Consider the following 22338-nt stretch of genomic DNA (forward strand, 5'->3'; position numbering starts at 1 on the left):
TCAGTGAAGGTAGCTGCCCAGGTACAGTTGTATATGTGGTGAAAATATTTTCGAAAAACTTAGGTGAAATAAATGATTGACACCATCAAAGCCTGAGACAAACTATCTCTAGATACACACAAGCAAAATACTAAATTGTGTATTCTCCAGAATACACACAAGCAAAGTTCTAAAGAGTGTTTTTCATTAGATGTAAGATGATCACAGAGGTGGCATCATCATTCAGTAGTACAAGAGTAGCATCAGAAAATGAAAACATGGTAGTAAATCTAAATAATACTGACTATTAGCAAGAACCGTAGCCTTTGAGTTTTAAAATACAGATGGAGCAAATCTGTTAAGTTGTCTTTCTTGTCTTTTTGATTTGAGCCATTCTGACAGGTGTAAGATGTTATCTTGTCATTTTGATTTGCATTTCCCTGATGGTGAGTAGTGTCGAGCATCTTTTCATGTGGTGTCGAGCATCTTTTCTTGTGCCTCTTGGCCATCTGTATGTCTTCTCTGGAAAAATGCTGTTTAGGCCCTCTGTCCCTCTCTTTTAAAGTATTTATTCATTTAAGGTATCTCTACACGCAGTGTAGAGCTCAAACTCATAACCCCATGATCAGAAGTCAAATTGTCTTCCAGCTGCGCCAGCCATGCCCCCCTCCTCTGCCCATTTTTAGTGGGATTACTGTTGTTATTACTCTTATTCAGTGTGGAGTTGTATAAGTTCTTTATATATTATGGATACTAACCCCTTATTGGATGTCATTTGCAAGTATCTTCTCCCATTCAGTAGGCTGTATTTTAGTTTTGTTGGTTGTTTTGTTTCCGTGCAGAAGTTTTTTTATTTTGATGTAGACCCAATAGTTTATTTTTCCTGTGATTCCCTTGCCTCTGGAGATGTATCTAGAAGAATGTTGCTATAGCTGATATCAGAAAAATAGCTGTTTGTGTTCTCCTCTAGAAATTGGTGGGTCCACGTCTCACATTTAGATCTTTGTGCCATTTTGAGTTTATTTTCGTGTGCGGTGTAAGAAAGGGGTCCAGTTTCATTCTTTTGCATGTGGCTGTCCAGTTTTCCCAACACCATGTGTTGAAGAGACTGTCATTTTCCATTGCATATTCTTTCCTCCTTTGGTGAAGATTATTGGACTGTGAATTCATGGATTTATTTCTGGACTCTCCACTGTGTTCTACTGATCTGTGTCTCTGCTTTTGTGCCAGTTTCATACTGCTTTGATCACTACAGCTTTGTGGAATATCTTGAAATCTGGGATTGTGATGCCTTCAGCTTTGTTCTTTGTTCAAAATAATAGTGGGAGAATTGAACACGTGCCTCCCAATAATTAATAGACAAAGCCGACAAAATTTCCATAACAGTAAAGAATATCTGGGGCGCCTGGGTTGCTCAGTGGGTTAAAGCCGCTGCCTTCAGCTCAGGTCATGATCCTGGGGTCCTGGGATCAAGCCCCGCATTGGGCTCTCTGCTCCGCGGGGAGCCTGCTTCCTCCTCTCTCCCTCTGCCTGCCTCTCTGTCTACTTGTGATCTCTGTCTGTCAAATAAATAAATAAAATCTTAAAAAAAAAAAAAAGAGAATATCTTGGGGCGCCTGGATAGTTCAGATGGTTAAGCATCTGCTTTCTGCTCGGGTCATGACCTCAGGGTCCTGGGATCGTGTCCCGCATCGGGCTCCCTGCTCAGTGGGAAGCCTGCTTCTCCCTCTGCCTCTGCTCCTCTCCCCGTTCTCTCTCTTTTTCTCTCTCTCATGCTCTCTCTCTCTCAAATAAATAAATAAAAAAGGATATCTGGACAATACAATTTTAAGAGAATTAGAGGAACAAACCATTTTTTTCAGGTATACATAGAATATCCATTATAACTGACCAAATCCTGGGTTTTAAAACAAATCTTGGCAGGGCGTCTGAGTGGCTCAGTTATTTAAGTGTCTGCCTTCAGCTCAGGTCATGATCCCAGGGTCCTGGGATCGAGTCCTGCATCGGGCTCCCTGCTCAGCAGGAAGCCTGCTTGTCTCTATGGTCACAGCTCCCCCTGCTTGTGCGCTGACTTTCTCTCTCTCTGGTAAATACATACATTCAAACATAAACAAATAAATAAAATTTTTTTAAAAAGCAAGTCTTGGCACTTCTTAAATGTTTGTCAGCATATATTTTCTCAGCTCTGTTGAAGTAAGCTAGAATTCAGTAACAACATAACTAAAAGTTAGTTTAGAAAATGATAAGGCTTGGGGCGCGTGGGTGGCTCAGTGGGTTCAAGCCTCTGCCTTCAGCTCAAGTCATGATCGATCTCAGGCTCCTGGGATCAAGCCCCACATCTGGCTCTCTGCTCAGCAGGGGGCCTGTTTCTCTCTCTCTCTCTCTCTGCCTACTTGTGATCTCTCTCTGTGTGTCTAATAAATAAATAAAATCTTAAAAAAAGAAAATTAATAGGCTTGATTACTTTTAATTTTTGATTACCTGTAGATTTACAGGAAATAGTTTCGTGAAAAGTACAGTGCTCCCATAAACCCGTGCTGTAGTGTGGGGCATTTGTTGCAATTGTTGAGTAATACAGATACATTATTATTAACTAGAGTCCATAGTTTACATTAGGATTCACTTTTAGTGGGATATACTCTACCAGTTTTTACAATGTATAGTGACATGTATCCACTCTGATAAGAGCATATGGGATACTTAAAAACCCTTGGTGCTCCCATTATTTAAACATCCCTTCTCCCCCTCCCCTCTCCCCCCAAGCCTCTGGCAAACACTGGTCTTTTTTTCTGGCTTCATAGTTCTGCCTTTTTCAGAATGTAATATGCTGGAATCAGACAGTATGTAGTCTCTCCAAATTGGCATCTTTCACTTAGCCATAATCCTATAAAGTCCCTCTATGTCTTTTCATGGCTTGATAGCTCATTTCTTTTCAGCACTGAATAATTCTCTATCATCTGGGGATACACCACAATTTGTTTATCTATTTACCTACTGAAGGACATCTTGGTTGCTTCCAGGTTTTGACAATTATGAATAAAGCAGTTCTAAACATTCAGGTGTGCATTTTGTGGGGAACATAAATTTGCAGGTTCTTCGAGAAAATATCAAGGTGCACAATTGCTGGATTGGATGGGAAGAGTGTGTTTAGTTTTGTAAGAAGCTGCTAAACTGACTTTGAAAGCGGCTGTACTGTTTTGCATTCCCACTAAGAATGAGTGAGAGCTCCTGTTGCCCCACATCTTCACCAGCATTTGCTGTTGTTGATAGTTTGGATTTTGGCCCTTTTAATGGGTTAGAAGTGGTTATATATACTATCATTTGATATTTATTTTGTTGCCATTTTTAAATTTTAACTTTAAGCTTGACACTCTACTGAACATTCTTAAAATATAGACTTGCCTGGGCACTTCCTTTAAAAAAAAAAAAAGATTTTATTGATTTATTTGGCAGACAGAGAACACAAGTAGGCAGAGAGGCAGGCAGAGTGAGAGGAGGAAGCACACTCCCCGCTGAGCAGAGAGCCCGATGTGGGCCTTGATCCCAGAACTCTGGGATCATGACCCGAGTTAAAGGCAGAGGCTTTAACCCACTGAGCCACCCAGGCGCCCCAACTTCCTTATTTTTTTTATGTCTAGGAATAGATTCCAAGGACTACAAGAGATGGGGCAGAGAGAATGGAAATTCCAACCTTCTCTTTGATAGTGTCAATCATCTCCAGGCAATATGGCCCCAGATATGCTTTCTCCCGAGCCCTGTTTGCCAGTGTAGCTTTGGCTGACTCTAGGCAGCATCTTTCATTGTAAATTAAAAACCACTTGCCAAGTTTGAGAGGAAAAATATATCACATTGTACATGACTTTCATTTCTATTTTCCGAATCTGGTAATAACAGATCCTGTTCTCCTTAATCTCATGTGAGTCTTCCACTTAGGTCAGTTGCAATAGTCTGTTCACTAATCTGAATGGTCAGGGCATTTGATTGTGTCCTTTTGGCAGGAACTGCATACACATAGATACATACATTCATGGCTCACATATGTGCAGTTTTTTAAATAATAAAACTGAGGGGGCGCCTGGATGGCTCAGTGGGTTAAATAATAAAACTGGTGTGGTGGTTCTCAAGAATGATTATGCCTCCTGTAATTAGGGTTGTCAGGTAGAGCAAATAAAAAGACAGACCGATTGCTTTGATTTTCAGATAAACAATGTCCTGTGCAATATTTGGGACCCCCTTACACGAAGAAAAGTATTCATTGTTCTTCTGAAATTCATATTTAAATAAGACCCTGTGTTTATCTGGCAACTATACCCTGAGGGGACATTTGGTAATGTCTAGAGACATGTATGGCTGTCACAACTGAGCAAGGGGGTTCTACTGGCACCTAGTGGGTTGAGGTCAGGGTTGCTGATGAATATTCAACAGTGCACAAAACATCTTTGTGCAATGACAGTTTATCCTTAGTAGTCCTGGCTGGAGAGTTCCTGATTGAGACCATCTGAGTTGCTGTTTTCCGGGCTTTTGCATTTAGCTCGTGAAATGTCAAGACTGACACGGCCTGAGTTTGAGTGATATATATGGGGATGTATGTAGCTCCTCGCTGCCTCTCCCCGTCTTAGACTCCAGTCTGACTTGACTTGGTCGTACTACCCTCCACCCCTGCTTTGTTCGCTTCATGGCTTGCTGCTGCACCAGATCCTGTTGCACGGACTCATTACTGGTGCTTTAAATGTGTCCCTCTCACCAGATGTCTCCTCGTGAGGACAGAGACCTTCTTCCTCTTGGAACTGGTCTCAGCACCTTGGACAGCATCTGTCCAATTTGGCTGTGCGAGGACAGAGAGGCAGAAATGTGTCTTGCTTTGAAGATAACTTCACAGCCTCCAAACACGTTTCCCATAACAAATTATTCTTCAGATGAGAGTGCTTCTCACACTTAAATCTACACAGGGGGCTGCTGCCTTTGCCATCGGCTACCTCCTTCAGTCATCTGGCTCCTTTGAGAAGCGGCAGCGAAACACCCGCTTCCTGACTCATTCAAGCCATGAAACTGTGCTTGACATATGAGGACCGATTCCCTTCTGAAATACTGAAACAGCAAGTTCGGACTTTAGAAGCAAATTGAGAACAGTGCACTCTAAGGAAATGTATTAATCTCTGTCTTGGGACCTTCCTCCTGGATTCCCTGGGCAATGCCAGGGGGAAGGGGGGCTGTGTGTGCAGATCTCTACAGATGTCTCTGAAAGTATTCTTGTGTTGACTGAGGTCCCAAAGAACAGCTCCTGTGTTTTTCTGAAGCTAACATGTCCTCCCTTGGGGATACGTCCTAAGCCCCCAGACTGTCCAGCTTGGCATTTGGTCTGGGGGCCTTGCACATGTCACTTCTGAGCAGTGGCTGGTTCTTTAAGCCCTTAGTCTGTAATCTTGTAGACAGATTAGCATGAAATGCTTCACATGGTGTCGACCGAAGCTGTAGCGTCCATGATTCTTGGGCTTGAGGTGTGAATTACATCATTTCCCATACTCCTTAAGGGAGATACATGGGTAGCTACAATTTTAAACATATGCTTTTGTGTGGGCCACCGGGAACTGTCAAGCATCGTGCCACCAATCTCATGCCACGTTCTGGGAAAAGTATGACTTCACGTGGAAGGATGAGCAAAACAGAGCTGGGTCCTTGACTGACTCCTGGATTGTCACATTGTAGGGTGGTAAGGGAGCCAGACTGTGGGGTTTGAGTAGTGTCTCTGCCTCTTACCACCTGTGTGACTGCAGGCGAATAGCTCGACTGACTACTGGCCTCTCCACTTCTTCATTGTAAAGTGAGGACGATAAAGTGACATGTGGGATTGCTAAGACTGACAGGGTCACCCATGCTTCCGGAGCACATAGGACAGTGTGCAGAACTAAGGGAGCATAGTTATTACATAAGTGACTCTGTTGGGGAAGTAAGTTCGCTTTACTGCAATGCAAAGCAGAGTTTGCTACATGGCCAAGGCAAAAACCAGAGTCAGGGGCTGCGTATGCATGGAGACGCCATTGGAGTGGGGTGAATGGGGTGGGTTTCTTAGACGTAGAAGCCCTGACTCGCCGTGTTCTGGGACAGATGGCAATTTTCCTGCTAGAGATTTGCTCTGAGGGGGAGGCCACTATAATGCAGAGAGGGAGAGCAGCAAAGGAGGGGTCGGGGAGGCTTTGTTTGGTGAATGATCAGACTGGTGGGCGTGGAGGTTAAGTGCAGTGGGAGCCACACGCCAGGACGGGACCAGGAGGAGAGCAGTAAATGCCAGGACGTCATGGATGCTGAGCTGTAGGGTGTGACTGTACGTGGGAGTCATCGCACAGCCAAGGACACCTTTCCAAGATTAACAACAAGGGCGGCAGCGAAGTGATAGGATCACAGTAGAATGTGGGGAGTAAAACCCCAGCATTCAGACCATCAGGGAAATGTAGAACAGCTGGCTCCTGCGGGGGGCAGGGAGGGTGGCACCTGATCTGCAGGGTCTGCCAATTTCCGTAGTGGACCCATGGCGTGGTGTTATGGGACATGGGGCCAGGAGGACTTCACAGTCAGCTCTTGTCACCTGTGCCCGTCAGCACCAGCTTACCTCCTGTCCGCACCAACCCCCACTCCCAGGCCCAGCATGGCGCTACCTTGGCCACGGTGTGGGTCCCTCTGACTCTTGGTTTCCTTATCTGCAAAAAAGAAATCACATGAAACAAAAGACATGATGCTTTCAGTGATTTTTAAAAAATGCAGGAAGGCCAGAGGTCTCACCCTGATCCCCAGAGCAGCGTCCTGCCTCTCCAGCAGCCAGAGGCTGCCTCCGTCCCTTGGCTTATGGCCCCTTCTTTCAACTTCAGAGCTAGCAAGGCACATCTTCTCTCTTTTCTGACCTCCTGCCTTTCCCTTATTTGGGTCCTTGTGATGACCTTGTGCATACCTGGATAATCCGGGGTAATCTCCGCATCTCAAAATCTTGAACTGGATCCCATTGGCAAAGCCCCCTTTGTCATGGAAGGTCACAGATTCCCAGGTTCTGGAGGTCAGGTTGAGGGTATGTTTTGGGGCCGCATTATTGAGCCTATGGCAGTGACCATAGACGACCACGTGTGTTTGTGTGGGTATGTGGGTGCCTGTGTGTGTCTACAGTCATTGATGTAAATCTGATCACGTCTGTGTGCACATTTCTCATGGTGGATGTGGGCGTGTTTAGGAATATGACAAGAAGCGGAGAGACGAGGTAGTAAGTAGTGGGGGTTTGAAGCCCAGGGCATTTGTTTTTGTAGTTTGAGTACCCTCTGTTTTAAAATAGCATTATTTCAACGTGATATGTGAAGCATTACAGTATTTTTAGTATTGAAGGGACTTACCAGTTCACAAGGAGAAAAAACTGATGTAGAAGCTTGAGGCAGAAAGTTGCTGGGACATAAGGATTATTTCTTTCAATTGAGGTGTAGTTGACAAGGATGGGTTTTTGGTGAGGGTTGTCAAGGATAGGAACTCATTTTATATATCTATGCATGTGTACGTATCGAGATATATACATTATATTTACATATCTGTCTATATATACATTATACTTACATGTATGTATCTATATTTGTACACAGAAAGATATATATAAGTATATATACAAAGATGGGTCTGACCGATTTCCTGCAGGGTTCCTGTCTGGTGAATTCTGTTTTCTAGGTGGAGGGCAGGACACCTGCTGAGGATGAAGATGTGTTAGGTGTGGGGTTGGGAGGGAAGGAGGCACGGACTTTTGATGATTCGTCTTTGTGTAGGGTAACCATCCGTGTTCTGGAGTGGGAAGGGGCAAGGCGAGTGAGCTGAGGCAGTTAGGGACTTTGATTTGGGTCTGTCGTCTTGAATACTCTCGCATCCAAGTTCCTGGAGGCACATCTCCGTCTGTGGCTTTCGGAACTTTCTGGAGTCCACAGGGTCTTGTAGGGTGCAGCTCTCTGTAAAGTCATCTGCCTATTCCTGCCTCCCCCCACCTTTATCTCTTCTCACCCCTGATGCTCGCTGACCTTGGGCAAGGTCACAGCAAACATGCATGTCTGCATGGTTTCCCCATCAACCTCCTTCCTGTAGGCTGGCTGCCACATCCTGGGGCTTTGCTGTTCTAAACGAGTTAGACTCTTCTGCACAGTGAAGCCATCTTCATTTGGTCTGGAGGGATGTGATCTCCTCAAGGATAAATAATTCTTTTTGTTGTTGACATTAACAAGTGTCTCGTATAGTGTTACCTGGTGACAGATTGTTACCACACTCGTGGCGAGTGCAACAAGAGTGACAAGCTTGTACAATCACCGTCGTTACAACTGAAACCAACACAACATTGTGTCAACTCTTCACGAAGAAAGTAATAAAAAGTGTCCCCAGGAGAGATCGAAAGTGATGGTGCTCTCTATTCTCTTGGAATTTGGTGAAATATTTATTTTTTACAATCAGGAGTGTTTTCTCTTCTCTGTTGTCTTTCTATGATGCTGCTTTTGGGTTTTTCTGGTATCTTCCCAAGAAGCCCCACTATCTTTGTTGAACAACCGATGTGTGACTCATGAGTGGGCAGCCGGGTCCCCGCTGTTTTTATTTCTTTGTCTTTAACATTTACCTTTAGGGAAAGCTTCCAAAGTTCCCCATCTCATTTGATAAATTCAATTTTCTGCTTTTTCAAATCTGTTTTATTGCCTCTGGAACCATTTTAAATCCCTTACTTTTAATACTGTCAGATCTTCTTTCCTCTTACCCTTTATTGCATCAGAAGTAACAAAGGGCCTGTATGGTCGGGACAGTGGAGGGCTTGAAACTTGTTCCCTGTAAAATGCATTTCCGTGTTCTTTGGTGAATATTCTGCAAAGCTATATTGTTCCCCTGCCTCCTGAACGCCTTCTTAAATGTTTTCCTTTTATTTGGCACCTTTTGTGACTAGGTCCCATTCCTCTTCTGCATTTTGTTTATTTGCTTTTTCTCTTTTGCTGTCCTTCTACGAGGGTCGTCTTTTGCTGTGCAACTTCCCTTCACAGAACAGAGGGTGTTGTCTTCGTCCTGGTTTCCCTTGCTCCTGTTAGAGTTCCCAACAAGCATCTACCCGGAGGGACCACTGAGCCTGTGTTCGCGTGCCCTGCCCCTGCGGCTTGTAGCGTGAGCCCTGAGCCCTGTGGAGGAGGATCGGGCTTGTTGATACTCCCAGCAGGGGACCCAGGGCCCGAAAGTTCCTGGGCTCTGGACTCGGTTAGGCTTGGCCTGGACCCATCCCCGGAGTGTAGGGAGGCGATGTCACACCTCCTGTTCCTTGTTAGCAAGACACCTCCTTGGAGCTTTCCGTGCAGGTGGCCAGGCTTCCTCGTGGGTCTTTGAACTCAGCTCACTGCAAAAGTTGCCAACCAGCCCCAGTGCCATTTTGCTCTTAGATACATCAGGGGAGTTCCTCTAGGCTGCCTGCTGTTTTCTTTTTATGACCTCATGCTTAGGGTGGCCAGACTTAGCAAATAAAAATACAGGATTCCCCAGGGCATTTGAATCTCAAATCAACAACAAATTTATGTTCTTTCTCTTATGCACATGCCCCTGTGATGTTTCTGTTTATTGGAAATTGAGACTTAATTGGGTTCGTGTATTTTAGCGGGCAGCCTTAACTGTGCCGTCTTGTTTTGCACGTGGTGTCCCATGTGACCTCTCAGGAATCCCTGTGGCTCCTGCCTGGCATCCCAAACTTCACGTTCAACACAGGTGAGAATCCTGTACCTGCTACCCCATCCCCTCAGGTTCCGCTTTCCGGTCGGCCCGCGGGGGAAGGTCAAGGTCGGTCAAGGTCGGTCCTCAAATTGCCGTCTTCCCCATCTTTCGTAAAAGTACTGTTTAGGGAAATAATTACGTTTTCAAAAATGCTAAAATTAATATAAAATCTTTCCAACACCACTGAATTGCTCTAAGATGGGAACATACCGCTTTCCTTCAGATTGGTGTTTAAGGCCATGGCCTCGAAATCAAATGTAATTTTTTTCCTAATGGGCTATTAATTGAGATTTACTGGTTATCTGACATCTTCCTCATGTTTATGTAGAATTGGTGTTTGTAGGTTATAAGAGCCGCCCCTGTTGGGGATTCAAGGGTAATGAGTTTTACTTCTTAGTCCGTTCTATGCATTGTGGAACAGAATTGGCATGATTTTTGCAGTTTTGTTTAAAAAAAAAAGAATAAAGGAAGTATAAGTAAATACCCTGAGTTTTGGGTCAATTTGGAGCCCTTTTAATAAAGCAATAAACATTGAGGTCAGATACCAGGAAAAAGACAAATGGGCCATCTGTGCAAGAAAGCTTAGAAATGACTTCCCTTTTCAAGGATGTTTGCAGTGATCCCCTATTCCTTTCCCAAATAAAATCAGAAGACCCAGGGTCATGGTCCTTGGCATATGTAATTAGTTACACAATTAAGATTGGTGTAGGGGTCCAGTGTTGGATGGGAGATTTCTCATGGTCTTAGTGTCTAGTGTGGATCATGAACGATGTACAACTTCACAGGTTGGTCTTGGCACTTTCTGGAATGAAGGAGAAGCCGGTGTGAGATGGCTCGAGGCAGTTGTTCTGAGCCACGCCCAGGTGTATTTTTAAGAATCAGGAGACACCGTATCGTTGATGTTGGTCTTCTTAGTGTTCTCGTTGTGTGGAGAAGCAGCAGTTACGTGGAGCTCTTGATGGGGTCGAGGATTCTAATTATAGACAGATGGCGGAGAGAACACAGCATCCCAAATCCTGCTTTAATAATATAATCCGCTCTTTGTCATATTAATGTCATAATTCCTTTGTCGATGCATCCGTTCATGCATGTATCAAATATTTATTCAGGACCTGGTATTTTCCAGGCGCTCTGCTAGGGACTTCGAAAACATGGAGCAAAGGACCCAGGACCAGTCCCGGGAAGCATTCCGGAGAAGTGACTTCATAAGGCCCCCCGTGGAGTGGCAGGGTGGAGGGGCACCCAAGGAAACCGTGAAGCATAAGGTGCAGAGCATTAGCAGAAAACCCACCCCGTTCTTTGCTTCCACTAAAACTCACACCGCCAAGTACGGGGGTGTAGGAAACACGGATCCGGAGTGATTTCCAGGAAGTTTCAAAAACATCATCCTGTTATCTGGTATCTGGTTATACCTTTGATGTTTTGATTTTGGGGAAAGAAATTCCTGTTTGTTAGGTTAAACCGCACGGAAGCACGGCAGGGGTCAGCCCAAACAGCGGTTCAGCACAGCACAGACCTTGGCTGCTTCCTTTGGGAAGGACTCAGTTAGGGTTGGCCTGGACCCTAACCTGGCGAGTCACGCCCTGCCGTGTCGCAGCTGGATGGGGCCTCTATGCCCTGGTGGGGCCCTCGGGCTGCACGCCAGCCGTGGGGGGATAGGCAGAGGGTTCAGGGACTGGCCTGTCACCTGGGAGCGAATGCAGCAAAGCCGTGCACGGGAGGAGTTCTCACTCTCTCCTGCACTCTGGGACAGCCACTGCTGGGGTCTGGACTCAGGTGGGCTTTAAGCCTCAGAACAGGTGTTCCCGGGGGCCTTTGAAGCTGGTCAGCACAATGCAGGTCGGGGCCCCTGTTGCTTTCGCTGCAGAATAACCAGAGAGAATCACAGGGCTACTAATGAGCCGGGCTTTGTGTGGCTGGTGGAACTGTGCCTAGAAAGTCAGTGTTCCCAAAGCAAATAATTTCCATTTCTAAAACCCGTCAAATTGGTTCTTGCATTGTGTAATTTCTACGTCTGTGTTTTTCTTACAGAAAATAAGGCATACCGTAAAAATAGCAGTTTCGTTTTTCTCCCCTCCCCCTCTGATGGAGGGATTTGTTCAGTAAGGAGAAAAAAAAAAGACTACCCTTTGTGCTCTGGGATCAAAACAGCTTTCAGGGAGGATACGGGTGTAATGAAAAAGGCATGTCTCCTGGGGACGTGGGGTGCGTGCCTGACACACTGGGGCCCGACAGGACACGGTCAGGTCCCCTCCCGGAGGGTCCTTCCAGCACCTGCTTCTGGGCTTTGCGTCTCAGCTGAACCCTGAGGGGCATGTGTGACTCAGCTGATTGTGAACGCCCATCTTCATTCACCTTCTCCCCAAGTCTTACTGTTCCCTGGTGGCTGGAGTGTCCTTACATGGAGTGTGTGTCCCAGATGGAGCGTGGAACAGGGAGGGTCGGGTGGGGTGTGGACGGAGCATCCGCGCCCTTGCTGTGAAAGTTATTTCTGGTCCTGGTCTCGGTCCGTCTGGTGGCGTTAACCGGGACAGCCTTCTCTGTTGACGCTGGTGTGCTCTGAGGTCTTCCCTAATCCTGGGTGATCGCTCCTTTTAGCAAAAAGAGAGCACGTCGTAGGCAGTGCCCCACCGTTAAAGCAACATACTTACGATCGGGTGAGTGGATTGCGTAAGAAGATTTGGAGACAGTGGCAGGGCTGGGACGAAGATGGCATTGGGTGACAAGGGGTAGGAAGACGGGGGAGTATGGTTCGTTTAGCACAGGCCTGGGTTCCTAACACCTGCGCTCCGACCCCTCCCGACAGTGACCGAGAGCCGCGGCGTCCTGGAGAGCGTCCAGAGGTTCTCTTTGCTGCCCACCTACCTCCCCGTGACCTACCGCATCAACAACGCCGACGTGGCCTTCTTCCTCAAGGAGGCCAACCAGGACATCATGCGCAACTCCAGCCTGCAGTCCCGCGTGGAGTCCTTCCTGATTTACAAGGCCAAGCGGCTGCCCGTGCTGAACGCCAGCTACGGGCCCTTCTCCATCGAGCAGGTGGTGCCCCAGGACCTGATGCTGCCCTCCAGCCCCTTCGGATTCACCAACAAGTTTTCCCTCAACTGGAAGCTGAAGGCGCACATCCTGCGGGACAAGGTGTACCTGAGCCGGCCCAAGGTGCAGGTGCTGTTCCACCTGCTGGGCCGGGACTGGGCGGCCCCGAGCCCCGGCGAGAGGCTGCCGTGCCTGCGCCTGTTCGCCTTCCGCGAGACCCGGGAGGTGCGGGCCGGCTGCCGGCTGCAGGGGGCCCTGGGGCTGTGCGTGGCCGAGCTGGAGCTGCTGGCCGCCTGGTTCGGGCCCCCCAGCGTGGTGGCCGGGAGGAAGAAGGCGCCCGGGCTGCCCGAGGGGAGCCCCGTGGAGCTCTACTACTCCGTGCAGCCGGGGGACGCCCGCGGGGACTGCGCGGACGGCGACATCCGGAAGGGCAATGCCGTCCGGCCGGGGAAGGACGGGCTGGACGAGGCCGTGCCCCACCTGCAGAGGATCGGGAGTGTCTTCCTCTACCAGACAGGCAGCCGGCCGGCGCTGAGGGAGCTGCGTCTGGACAGCAACGTGGCCATCCTGTACTCGGCGCACACGGCCAGGCAGGGCGACGTACTCACCTTCCCCGTGGCCGTGTCCCGAAACTGCAGTGCTGATCGCTTCACGCTCAGGTGAGTCCCCTGGAGCACCTGTCCCCACGCCTCCAGCCCCCCACTCTCCGGCCCCAAGAGCCGCGTACACACCCCCAGAAGTGGGACACCTTCTGAATTTCCTAAACCCCCTTGTCAGGGTGGGATGGAGAGAAAGCTTTGCTCTGACCCAGTGGGCTGGCAGTTTGGTGGTAAAGACGTTCTGATGTCCAGGATAAGCCAGACCCTCCCGGAGCAGCTCGGGGGATGCGAATCTGCACCCCCCACCTGAGCCTGGGGTCTCACTGGAAGTCTGAGGAATGCGGGGGGTCCCGCCGGGCCCTTTGCGCCTCGAGGAGTCCAAGAGCTCACAGTCGCGTTGGCAAATGGGATTCCGACAGTTGTCTGAAGGAGAGAGGGTAGTTCTGCCAACTCAGATCTATTCCCAGCCTGTGAGTTCTAAGTATGATACGGTATCGAGCTCCCTTAGTTTGTTTCTCTCCGGAAATAGAGCTCAGTGTTCAAAATATAAAAGAGCATAATGTGTGAAGCATCTACTGTAGCGTTTGTTGAGTAGCTTACATAAGAAAATACCAAAGACGAGACATTTAAGAGGAGTACTGTGCACTTTGGGGGAAAAGATGGGTTCATCATCACTCTAGAATACGTGAGAGCAGCTCTTTGCTTTGGCTTGACGGGATTTTCATGAAACCGTTTTCTGTTTGTTTGAAACACAAGACAGCTTTGCTGCACAGGTCCCTGGGCATCCGTGTGATTGGGTCTTCCTAAGAGCATCTTGACGACATTGTTACCCAACACGGAAACTTGATCTCACGTGCCACATGCAACACCTGCAATCACCCCAGAAGGCAGGAGGCTTCTGTCCGTGACACACAGTTTCTGTGTGGGGTTGAAAGTTCACGCCCCGTGGGTCAGTTCTCTCAGCCTTCTCCCTGTGAGCTTCAGATCTGCTTTTTCTTTATTCTCCTTTCTCTTTGTTTTTGTTAAGAGGTGGGGGAGTTTCAAAAAGGAACCTTTCTTTCGCTTGTACCTTGCACATTTACGCTTTGCTGATTGTGACCTTTTAATCTTAACTAAAGATACAGAAACCCATGCACCACATTAATCTAATGATTGGATGTGGCTGATTCTTGGCAGGTACAGACCTTTGGCTTGGGCTGATGGTGCATCAGGGAACTGACCCCCGGGGATTTAGGCCACAGAAACACATTGGCAGGGCTGAGGCCTCATTAGCTCTCCTTCTGTCCTCTGGAGTCAGCCCGGGATTCAGCTGCTCACACACTCTGCACGGTTTGCTGGCTTTGTGCTCTGCTTTTCCAGGATTGACGGTCTTATACAATGTTCTTTGTGGCAATGGTTGCTTATGGAGGGAACTGTTTTGCTCATAGAAACCAAAGGTTTGGAATAAGGAGAGCTTGGTTCTTGCCTGATTTCGGACCCTCTGCCATCCTATACGTTTGCCGGCGGCTGGTTGTTGAATTCCTGGACCCAGGGGGAAAACCCCAAATCTGCGGGAGATAGTATCTGTTTCCAGTCTTTTAGGGAGGCAGTCGTATGTGTCCCATTAAACTTCCCAGAAGGCTTTGCTCCTGATGACTACCCATCGCACATTAGAACGTGGGCAGTGGAGTCCTGAGGACGGCTCCATCATTGGCAGGAGGCCACAAAGCCGGCAGAAATGTGCTTTGCTGAGCCGTGTCATCTGAGGAGTCCAGACCTTTGCAAGCGCAGAAACAAACACATTTTGAAACTCCTAGATGTGGTCGCCCTACACCTAGACATCAAGGGTTTGAGAATTTTGAATGCACGGGGAAAGTGTACTTGTTTCAGAGTTGGCCAGTTAGAAATTTGTAAAGAAAAGATCCAGTTTCTAAGTGCAGGTAATCGTGAAGTTGATAGCTCATGAATGTGTGTTGACCCCGGTGAGGTGGGACACTTTCTGTCCCCTGAGCAGCAGTAAGTGCAAACTTGAAATACTTTCATGACGAGCGAGTCCTAGGGGTTTGTGACAACGGCTGGAGGTGAACGTGGGTCTGGTCATGCTCTTAGCATCAAGTTTGAATTCTTCTAATTAGAAAATAATAAAACACTGTATCTTTTTTAATGAAGTCCATTTCACACTAATTTAGCATAGTTTCCAAACTGGGTCTTAGACTGGGTCCGGCTCTGCTCTGTCTGCATCTGGTCCTAATAACCCTGCATGCTCCAGCCACGTACCTTACGTGCTTTTCTCTGAGTGCGTGATTTTTGTTTCTAGACATTCTGTGTTGACCTGCTAACGTGGTCAGGGGTGGGCTGATGTCTTATAGGTCACGTGTCAGCTGGACATGCACAGTCACTTAAGGATGACCAGGGACGGGAGGGGACTAAAGTGCCACCAACAGGAGGGAGCTCTCCCCACCCCCACCACCTACAGCAGCTGACATTTGAGCTCTTTGCTGATAACAGTTGCCTCCTAGAAGACAGTCAGTAACTGCGCCAGCTGTTCCTGTGCCTGCGACCTGAGGGTGACACCGTGGCTACTGCACAGGCCTTCGGTTCTAGGAATCCAGTTTTGTCCTGCAAATCATCAATGAGGGTAGTTTAAAACAGTATCTGTGTGTGTGTGTGTGCAGGCGGGTGTGCACATGTGCATGTGTGGGTGGATGGGTGTGTGCATATACGGTGTGTGTGCAGTGTGTGCATATGTGCATGTGTGTGCAGGCAAGTGTGTGCATGTCTGTGTAGGTGGGAGTGTCCACATGCGTGCGCATGAATGTGTGCATCTGTGGCGCGTGTGCAGGCAAGTGTGTGCGTATGTGTGCATGGGTGTGTGCAGGGATCGGTGTGTGCATCTGTGTGAGTGTGTGCGTGAGTATGCACATGTGTCCGGGTTTGTGCATGCACAGGTGTGCGTGTTAACAGCCGAGAAGCCGAGAACCTGGGTGGGCCTGTTTGTCGTCTTAGGACTCCTGTCCCTCCTGCAGCTGCTGTCTTCCCAAGCAAACCTCCACAAAAGAAGAAAAGCAGATGCTTTCATTCCTTAGACATCTAAAGATCCCTTTTAATTTCAGAAAATGTTTTTCTTCAAGTGAACAACTGAAGCATCCCACGGCACTCAGGCCCTTTCTTCATGTTCTCACCTCCGGTTCTGTCCCGTTTCTACCCCCCAGAGAGAGCCAATTTCAGAAGCAGCCTAGGTCTCTAATCACCTGATTGTGTGTCTGGAGGAAGAAAAGAAGGCGGGATCTCTCTCACCACCCCCCATTTCTTCTGTTCCTTTTCCCCACAGAACATCGGTTCGAAAGGGGTCCTGGCCATCAGATCTGAGTGCGGGGCTGGAACCAAATATTTGCATAGCATGAGCTTAGTTGTGAAAAATGCAGGAAGTGCTGGTGGAAAGGTCTGTAACACCGAAGAACAGGGGCTTTTCTCAAAGTCAGAGACCTTCTCAAATTTGTTGAATGAAGGAATGAGTGAGTGGACCCGTGGTTATTAGGAACGAATGCATATACGTGACTCAGGTCTTTGCTGTTTAACCCTAAGTGCTCGGGATCATGTGGAGGACAGTGTGTCCAGCACGGGGTCACATGGCTGTCTCCGAAGAAGACATTACTGAGGCAATGTTCTTGGGAAGATGAGAGTTAGGATGGCAGCAGCAGGAGAAGATGGTCAGAGTATTTGATGAGGGAAGAACCCGGCCTGGGTTGGATCAGGCTCGAAAGATCTTCACTGGTGGTTCACGATGCCCACTTTGCAGGATTCTGAGCTTGTGAGGACTTAATGTGGTAGCTTGAGAGTGGCCTGACTTTCACTCCCTTGAAGCCTGCAGCTTTGAACCTGCCCTGACCTAGAATCGGGTCCTTTTCTTAGTCTGTTTCAGGTAAAGTATGCCCTGGTAAAGCCAGTGATCTTTCCAGTCCAACTTATTAACCAGAAAATAAATAAATAAACAAACAAATAAATAAATAAAGAGCTTGCAGGGTACATATGGTCATATATATGGTATATATATGGTCTCAAGGATTAATAAGAGACGGGGACTCAGGGCTTGGTGAGAGATGGTGGACAGAACAGCCTACTGCAAGCATCTGTTCCACCCCCGGCTGTAAACTCCTTCGTCTGCATTTCTCACTCTCACAGCAGGTGCAGGGACTCTGGGGAGGCTCCCTCCGGCTACCTGTCTACCTGCTGTCTCTGCAGGCGGTGGGGGAGGGGCTGCCTGTGGCTCTAAGAGCACATCCCACGGGCGCAGGTGCTTCCTTCACGAGGAACCCCTTGGGAAGGAGGTGCATGCCAGGTGTCCTCAAACCCCAGCGAGCTCTGTGACGTCTGTCCCTGGGACTTGCCTCCCGTTGTCGTCCAGTGGACATTCGCAGAGTTGCGTGGAGTAGACAGCGGGCCGGAGGCAGACGGAGAAAGGAGAGCGTTCTCTCTCTTTTAAATGAGCTTTTGATCGTAGAGTAGATGTTGATGTATAGGGCAGTTGTGGAGTCGGTGGAGGACAGTCCCAGATGCCTCACGGCTGGTTTCCGCCATTACTCACATGTTACATTAGTGTGGTCCGTTTGTCACAATTAGCCAACCAGACTTGCTTCATGGTCCCCTAGGCTCTGCCCCTCATCCCCTTCTCGGCTCCAGGATCCCAGTCAGGACATCGCATTTGTGTGGTCATTGGGTCTCTTGGGACACCCCACCCCCACCCCACAGACCGTTTTTACTCAACTGTTCAGAAATTGGAAGAACGTCCCTTTGTGGGGGTCGGGGTTGGGGGGGGGGTACCTGTTGCATGGTTTTCTCAAGACTGGATTGGAGTGATGAGTGATGGTGGAAACCAGAGAGACAAAGTACCCTGGTCGTCCCATCGTGTCCATGATATGCCTGACTCACCACGGCCACAACCTCACTTTCGCTGGTGTGGAGTGTTTCCTGGCCCCCACCCCAAGGCTGCCTCCCCCTGTCTCCCCTGCACCATGCTCCCTGCTTTGGAAGGAAGCTCACAGTTACCGAGTGGGGAGGGACACTCCACCTCCCCGAGCTGTCATATCTACCCGCATTATTTGGAATTCTGCAGGAGAAATTTATTTCAACAGGAGCACCTGGATATTTGTGCTACAGTTTGAGATATAACCCAGTAGAGCCGATGGGGTTCCCCCCACTCACACTGCTGACATTTTCAGATTGGGCAGTATTTTGTTGGTGGGGGGGTCAGTCTGGCCCCTGCAGCCTCCCCCACTCCCACCCGCTAGATGCTGTAGGAAAGAAACCCCAGCTGCGAACCCCAAAATGTGCCCAGATATTGTCACGCATCCCCTGCAGGAGAAGATACCCCTGCAAGTTAAAAAACCACTGAACTAGATTATAGTCATTGGGGAAAAAAACATTTACAGAGTGAACTCCCCTCTCACACAGGGGGACGTCCAGAGTTTAGAATTAAGGGGACATTGTGTGTGGTCAGATCATGAGAATCCTTTAAATTTCCCGCAACCTACATTCTCCCCTCTGCTAGAACCCATGCTCAGTGTGGCAGGAGCCGTTCACTGCCTGGAAGGTGCAGCTTCCCCTCCTGCCTCAAAGCACAGAGCCTCAAGGGCACCGAAAGTCAGCTTCCTCTTCCCAGTTGACGTGGGAAACCAGGAAACATTTCATGTTCTCTTTTCTCGGTGCGGGGAGCTGTTGTGGGGCAGCTCGTGGAGGACGTAGGAAGGACGGTCTCCACAGTCCCCTTTGGGGCCTGTCTCTTGTGGGAGAGGAAACAGAATGGGTCGAACTGGGTGGACATGGCAGTTCCTGTCTTCGTTGTGGTTCTGGAAGGTTCTCTTGGGAACAGGTGGACATCCATAGATGTGGATATGGTTTTGGCAGAAGGTGAGGGTGTGGCCTTGGGAACTGCTGTTCCTCCTTTGACCAGGGCGCTGGTACAACGATTTTAATGAAAGGGATTTCTTGCTGGGTCAGCCTTTTGGGTTTAAATGACATAATCATTACTGTTATTTGAGGGACGGACCCACAGACAGGCTTGTCTTGCGTCTCGCCTTCTCTGGGGTCATATTTGGCTCTGCAGACTTCCGGCCGCTGTCGTCTGCCTTCTGTCTCCTTGGGCTGACCTGCATCTTCACAGGGCTCCCTCATTGTCCTATCATCCTGCATTGTAGGCCACCCGTGGTCTCCTTCTCAACCAGACTGACAGCATCTGTAGGGAAAGGACCTCAGTCTGTATCTGTGTCAGCGCGACACCCGCTGGAATGTTCTGATGTCCCGGACAAGCTTTGGTCCGTAGATGTGGGTGAGCGGGAAGACGCGGCGGGTGATCCGGCTCAGGCTGGGTCATCCTGGGGGCCTGGCCCCGACCTCCCAGCACATCGCTGCGCCCCAGGGTGGGGAGGAGTACCCCACGCCCAGGCCAGGGGGATTCCGAGGTGGGCTTTGGTCCTGAAGGTCGTCTGTTCATGCAGGTCTCCACCGAGACGTCAGTGTCCCCGGTAGGTGTGGTCAGCCCTGCACAGAGCTGTGCGGGGAGCATCTTCATGTCCCCTAGCACGTTCAGACTCTGTTTCTCTGTGTGCTCCTCGGGGCTCCTGCAGGGGTGACGCGCAGGGCTGGGGTGGGGGCTGCGTGAGACTGGAGGATTGCTCATTCCCACGGTAACCACACTTGTAATCTGTGTCAAGCACTGCTTGGGGCGATTTGGATATTTTTTACAGGTTTAATCCTCAAAACAGCTTTTCTGATTGGGCATAATGATTACCTACATTTCTAGAAGGGGCAACTGAATGAGTGGTTCCCTGCTGGCCCGGTGCCTTGCCAGAGTCCCCGGAGCCAGGGACACGTGACTTAACGTCCTGAGGACACGGCCTTGGTGACACACAGCCCTCAGACACACATCCGAAAACCCATCTGCCTGAGTAAAGGCCGGGGGTGGGGCGGGTAGCCGCAGTGTCTCCGAAATCCATTTTTTAAAAGCACTTACGGGAATGAGTTCCCTCAAGTGTTTTTCCCCAGTCAGGAGCTCCTCGCTGAGGGCAGAGCTCGGGGCTGGGAGGTGACCCAGAGCAGCCCTCAGCCTGGCCCCTGACCAAGGGAGGGAGCTGTGACAACTGGGGTGTTTGTAGGGGGCGTGCAGGTGCTGACACAAGCCCCTGAGTCCTCCCAGTCACTGGCTCTGAGGGACAGTAGTGGACCGGGTGGCCAGGTCCGGTCCCTGTGCACGTGGCCATTACCACACGGAGAGGCACTTTCCAGTCCTTGGGCAGAGTTCACCTGTGGCTGACTGCACGGGGTCTGGGTGGAGAGCGTGCAGCGTGGGGTCTGGGGGCCCCAGGCACCTGGCCTTGTCACTCTGTCCCCTGGGAATGTCACTGGAGCTCACAGAGCCCCAGTTTTGTGTATCGTGGGGGTAGAAGTCAAAGGCCACAGTGAACCTTGAACAGAATGTGTATGGTCAGTGAGGCATTCAGTAAATAACCTGTCAGCAGAGAAATGCCTCAGGGATCAGGTGGCATGCAAACCTGACTGAGGTCCGTCTCCAATGAGCACCATCAGGTCACCGTGAAAAGGGCAGGAGTTAGCCCAAGGCTCAGGTGACTTGTAACGAAAAGAAGGGGCGTGTTCAGAGCTGCCCAGGAGCGTTTCCTTGGATAACTTAGGAGAGCGACGGACTCCGTGGGTATTCTGGAATGAGATGCTAGAATGAAGCCAGATGTCAATATCTTTTCTCCCGAATCTGAAGGTATGAAAAACAAAGTGATTTAAACAGACCAGCAAAAATAATATCAGCACCAAAAAAATAAAATAAAATAAAATAAAATAAAATAAAATAAAAATAAAAGAGAAAACCGAAGTTCCAAAAAAAAAAAAAATATATCAGCACCAACCGACAGAGGACTGGTTGGGGGGGGGGTCACTAAAGAGTGAGCAGAGGTTTCTAGAAACCTGCTCTGAGCCTCTCCCCACCTCTCCCCACGCTGCAGATGTCCCGCCCCCTCAGGCCTCTGCGAGGGGACTGTAGGGTGATGGGTTCCACAAGGCCGCGCAGTCTCTGAGTCTCTTCGTGTGGGGATGTGGGCTCCTGCCCCCGCATGTGCCCTGGGCCTCAGCTCCCAGCTTTCGCGGTAGAACAGGGCCAATGTGAGGATCTGGGAGTCTGAGGCTGGACCGTAGCAGGCCTTGACCTTCCTCTGTGGGTTTCAGAACACTTGTCCTTGGAGCCCGGAGCCACCGTGGGAAGAGGCCAGCTGGTCTTCTGGGACAGAACCTGCGGCTCCATGGACGGGGAGGGACTGGGTAGGCCCAGGCTTCGTGCCCACCCTGTCGAGGCCCCAGACGGTGAGGGAAGCTGTCTCGGATGCTGCAGGCCAGCTGGCGACCTCAGCCCCTTCCAGAAGCGAGCAGGTGCACCTCACAGCAGAGACCTGCTCACATTCCGGGTGCATGAAGTTGCCGTGTCTAGAAAGGCTGCTGTAGTTTCCTGAGCGGCGGTGGAGAGCTGTGAGAGGGCTGCCTGGGCTGTCAGGAAGTGGTCGTCATGAAGCATTCCCCATAAACATGCCCCGTTTGCCCAAGGACACAGAACAGGTGCAAGAGAGCCACTCGCTCTCAGCTTCTTCTCCACCATCTCCCGCTCTCCTGGAGCCTCCTGGCTCCCTCCGATCACCTGCCTCCCCCCGTGTCCTACCTGAACTCCACCTGGCCCCTGGATGTGTGTGGCCGATGGGACCTGATGGCGGGAATCCCGGGTGTGGGAAGTGAGGTCCCTGTAGTTCACCCTTCTGTCCTGCTCCGTGGTCCCTTTACAGGCCAGAGCACCCACCAGTCAGCCGTGCACCATCTCCATTTCCTACAGAGAGACCTTGCCCTTGGCCCCCGAGAGCGCCAGCTCCGAGCTGTGCCCTCCAGACCCGGGAGAGGGGTTTCCTGCTCGTGCGGAGCTCGGGGCTCCAGCACCATTGTCTGGCTGGTGTTC

The 22338-nt window shown here is 49.6% G+C and overlaps 1 protein-coding gene across 1 annotated transcript in view; it reads left to right on the top strand.

The window, feature by feature from the left end:
* Nucleotides 1-22338, top strand: part of TMEM132D (transmembrane protein 132D) — a 518464-nt gene that overhangs the window by 91638 nt on the left and 404488 nt on the right. The window contains exons 3-4 of the mRNA XM_045073706.1: nucleotides 12322-12380; nucleotides 12484-13418. Of these exons, the coding sequence (XP_044929641.1) occupies nucleotides 12322-12380; nucleotides 12484-13418 (994 nt within the window). The remainder of the gene's footprint in view (nucleotides 1-12321; nucleotides 12381-12483; nucleotides 13419-22338) is intronic.

The sequence above is a fragment of the Mustela putorius genome, unplaced genomic scaffold (assembly GCF_011764305.1).
Source record: "Mustela putorius furo isolate JIRA1106 unplaced genomic scaffold, ASM1176430v1.1 tig00537248_pilon_pilon_pilon, whole genome shotgun sequence".
Taxonomy (NCBI): Eukaryota; Metazoa; Chordata; class Mammalia; order Carnivora; family Mustelidae; genus Mustela; species Mustela putorius.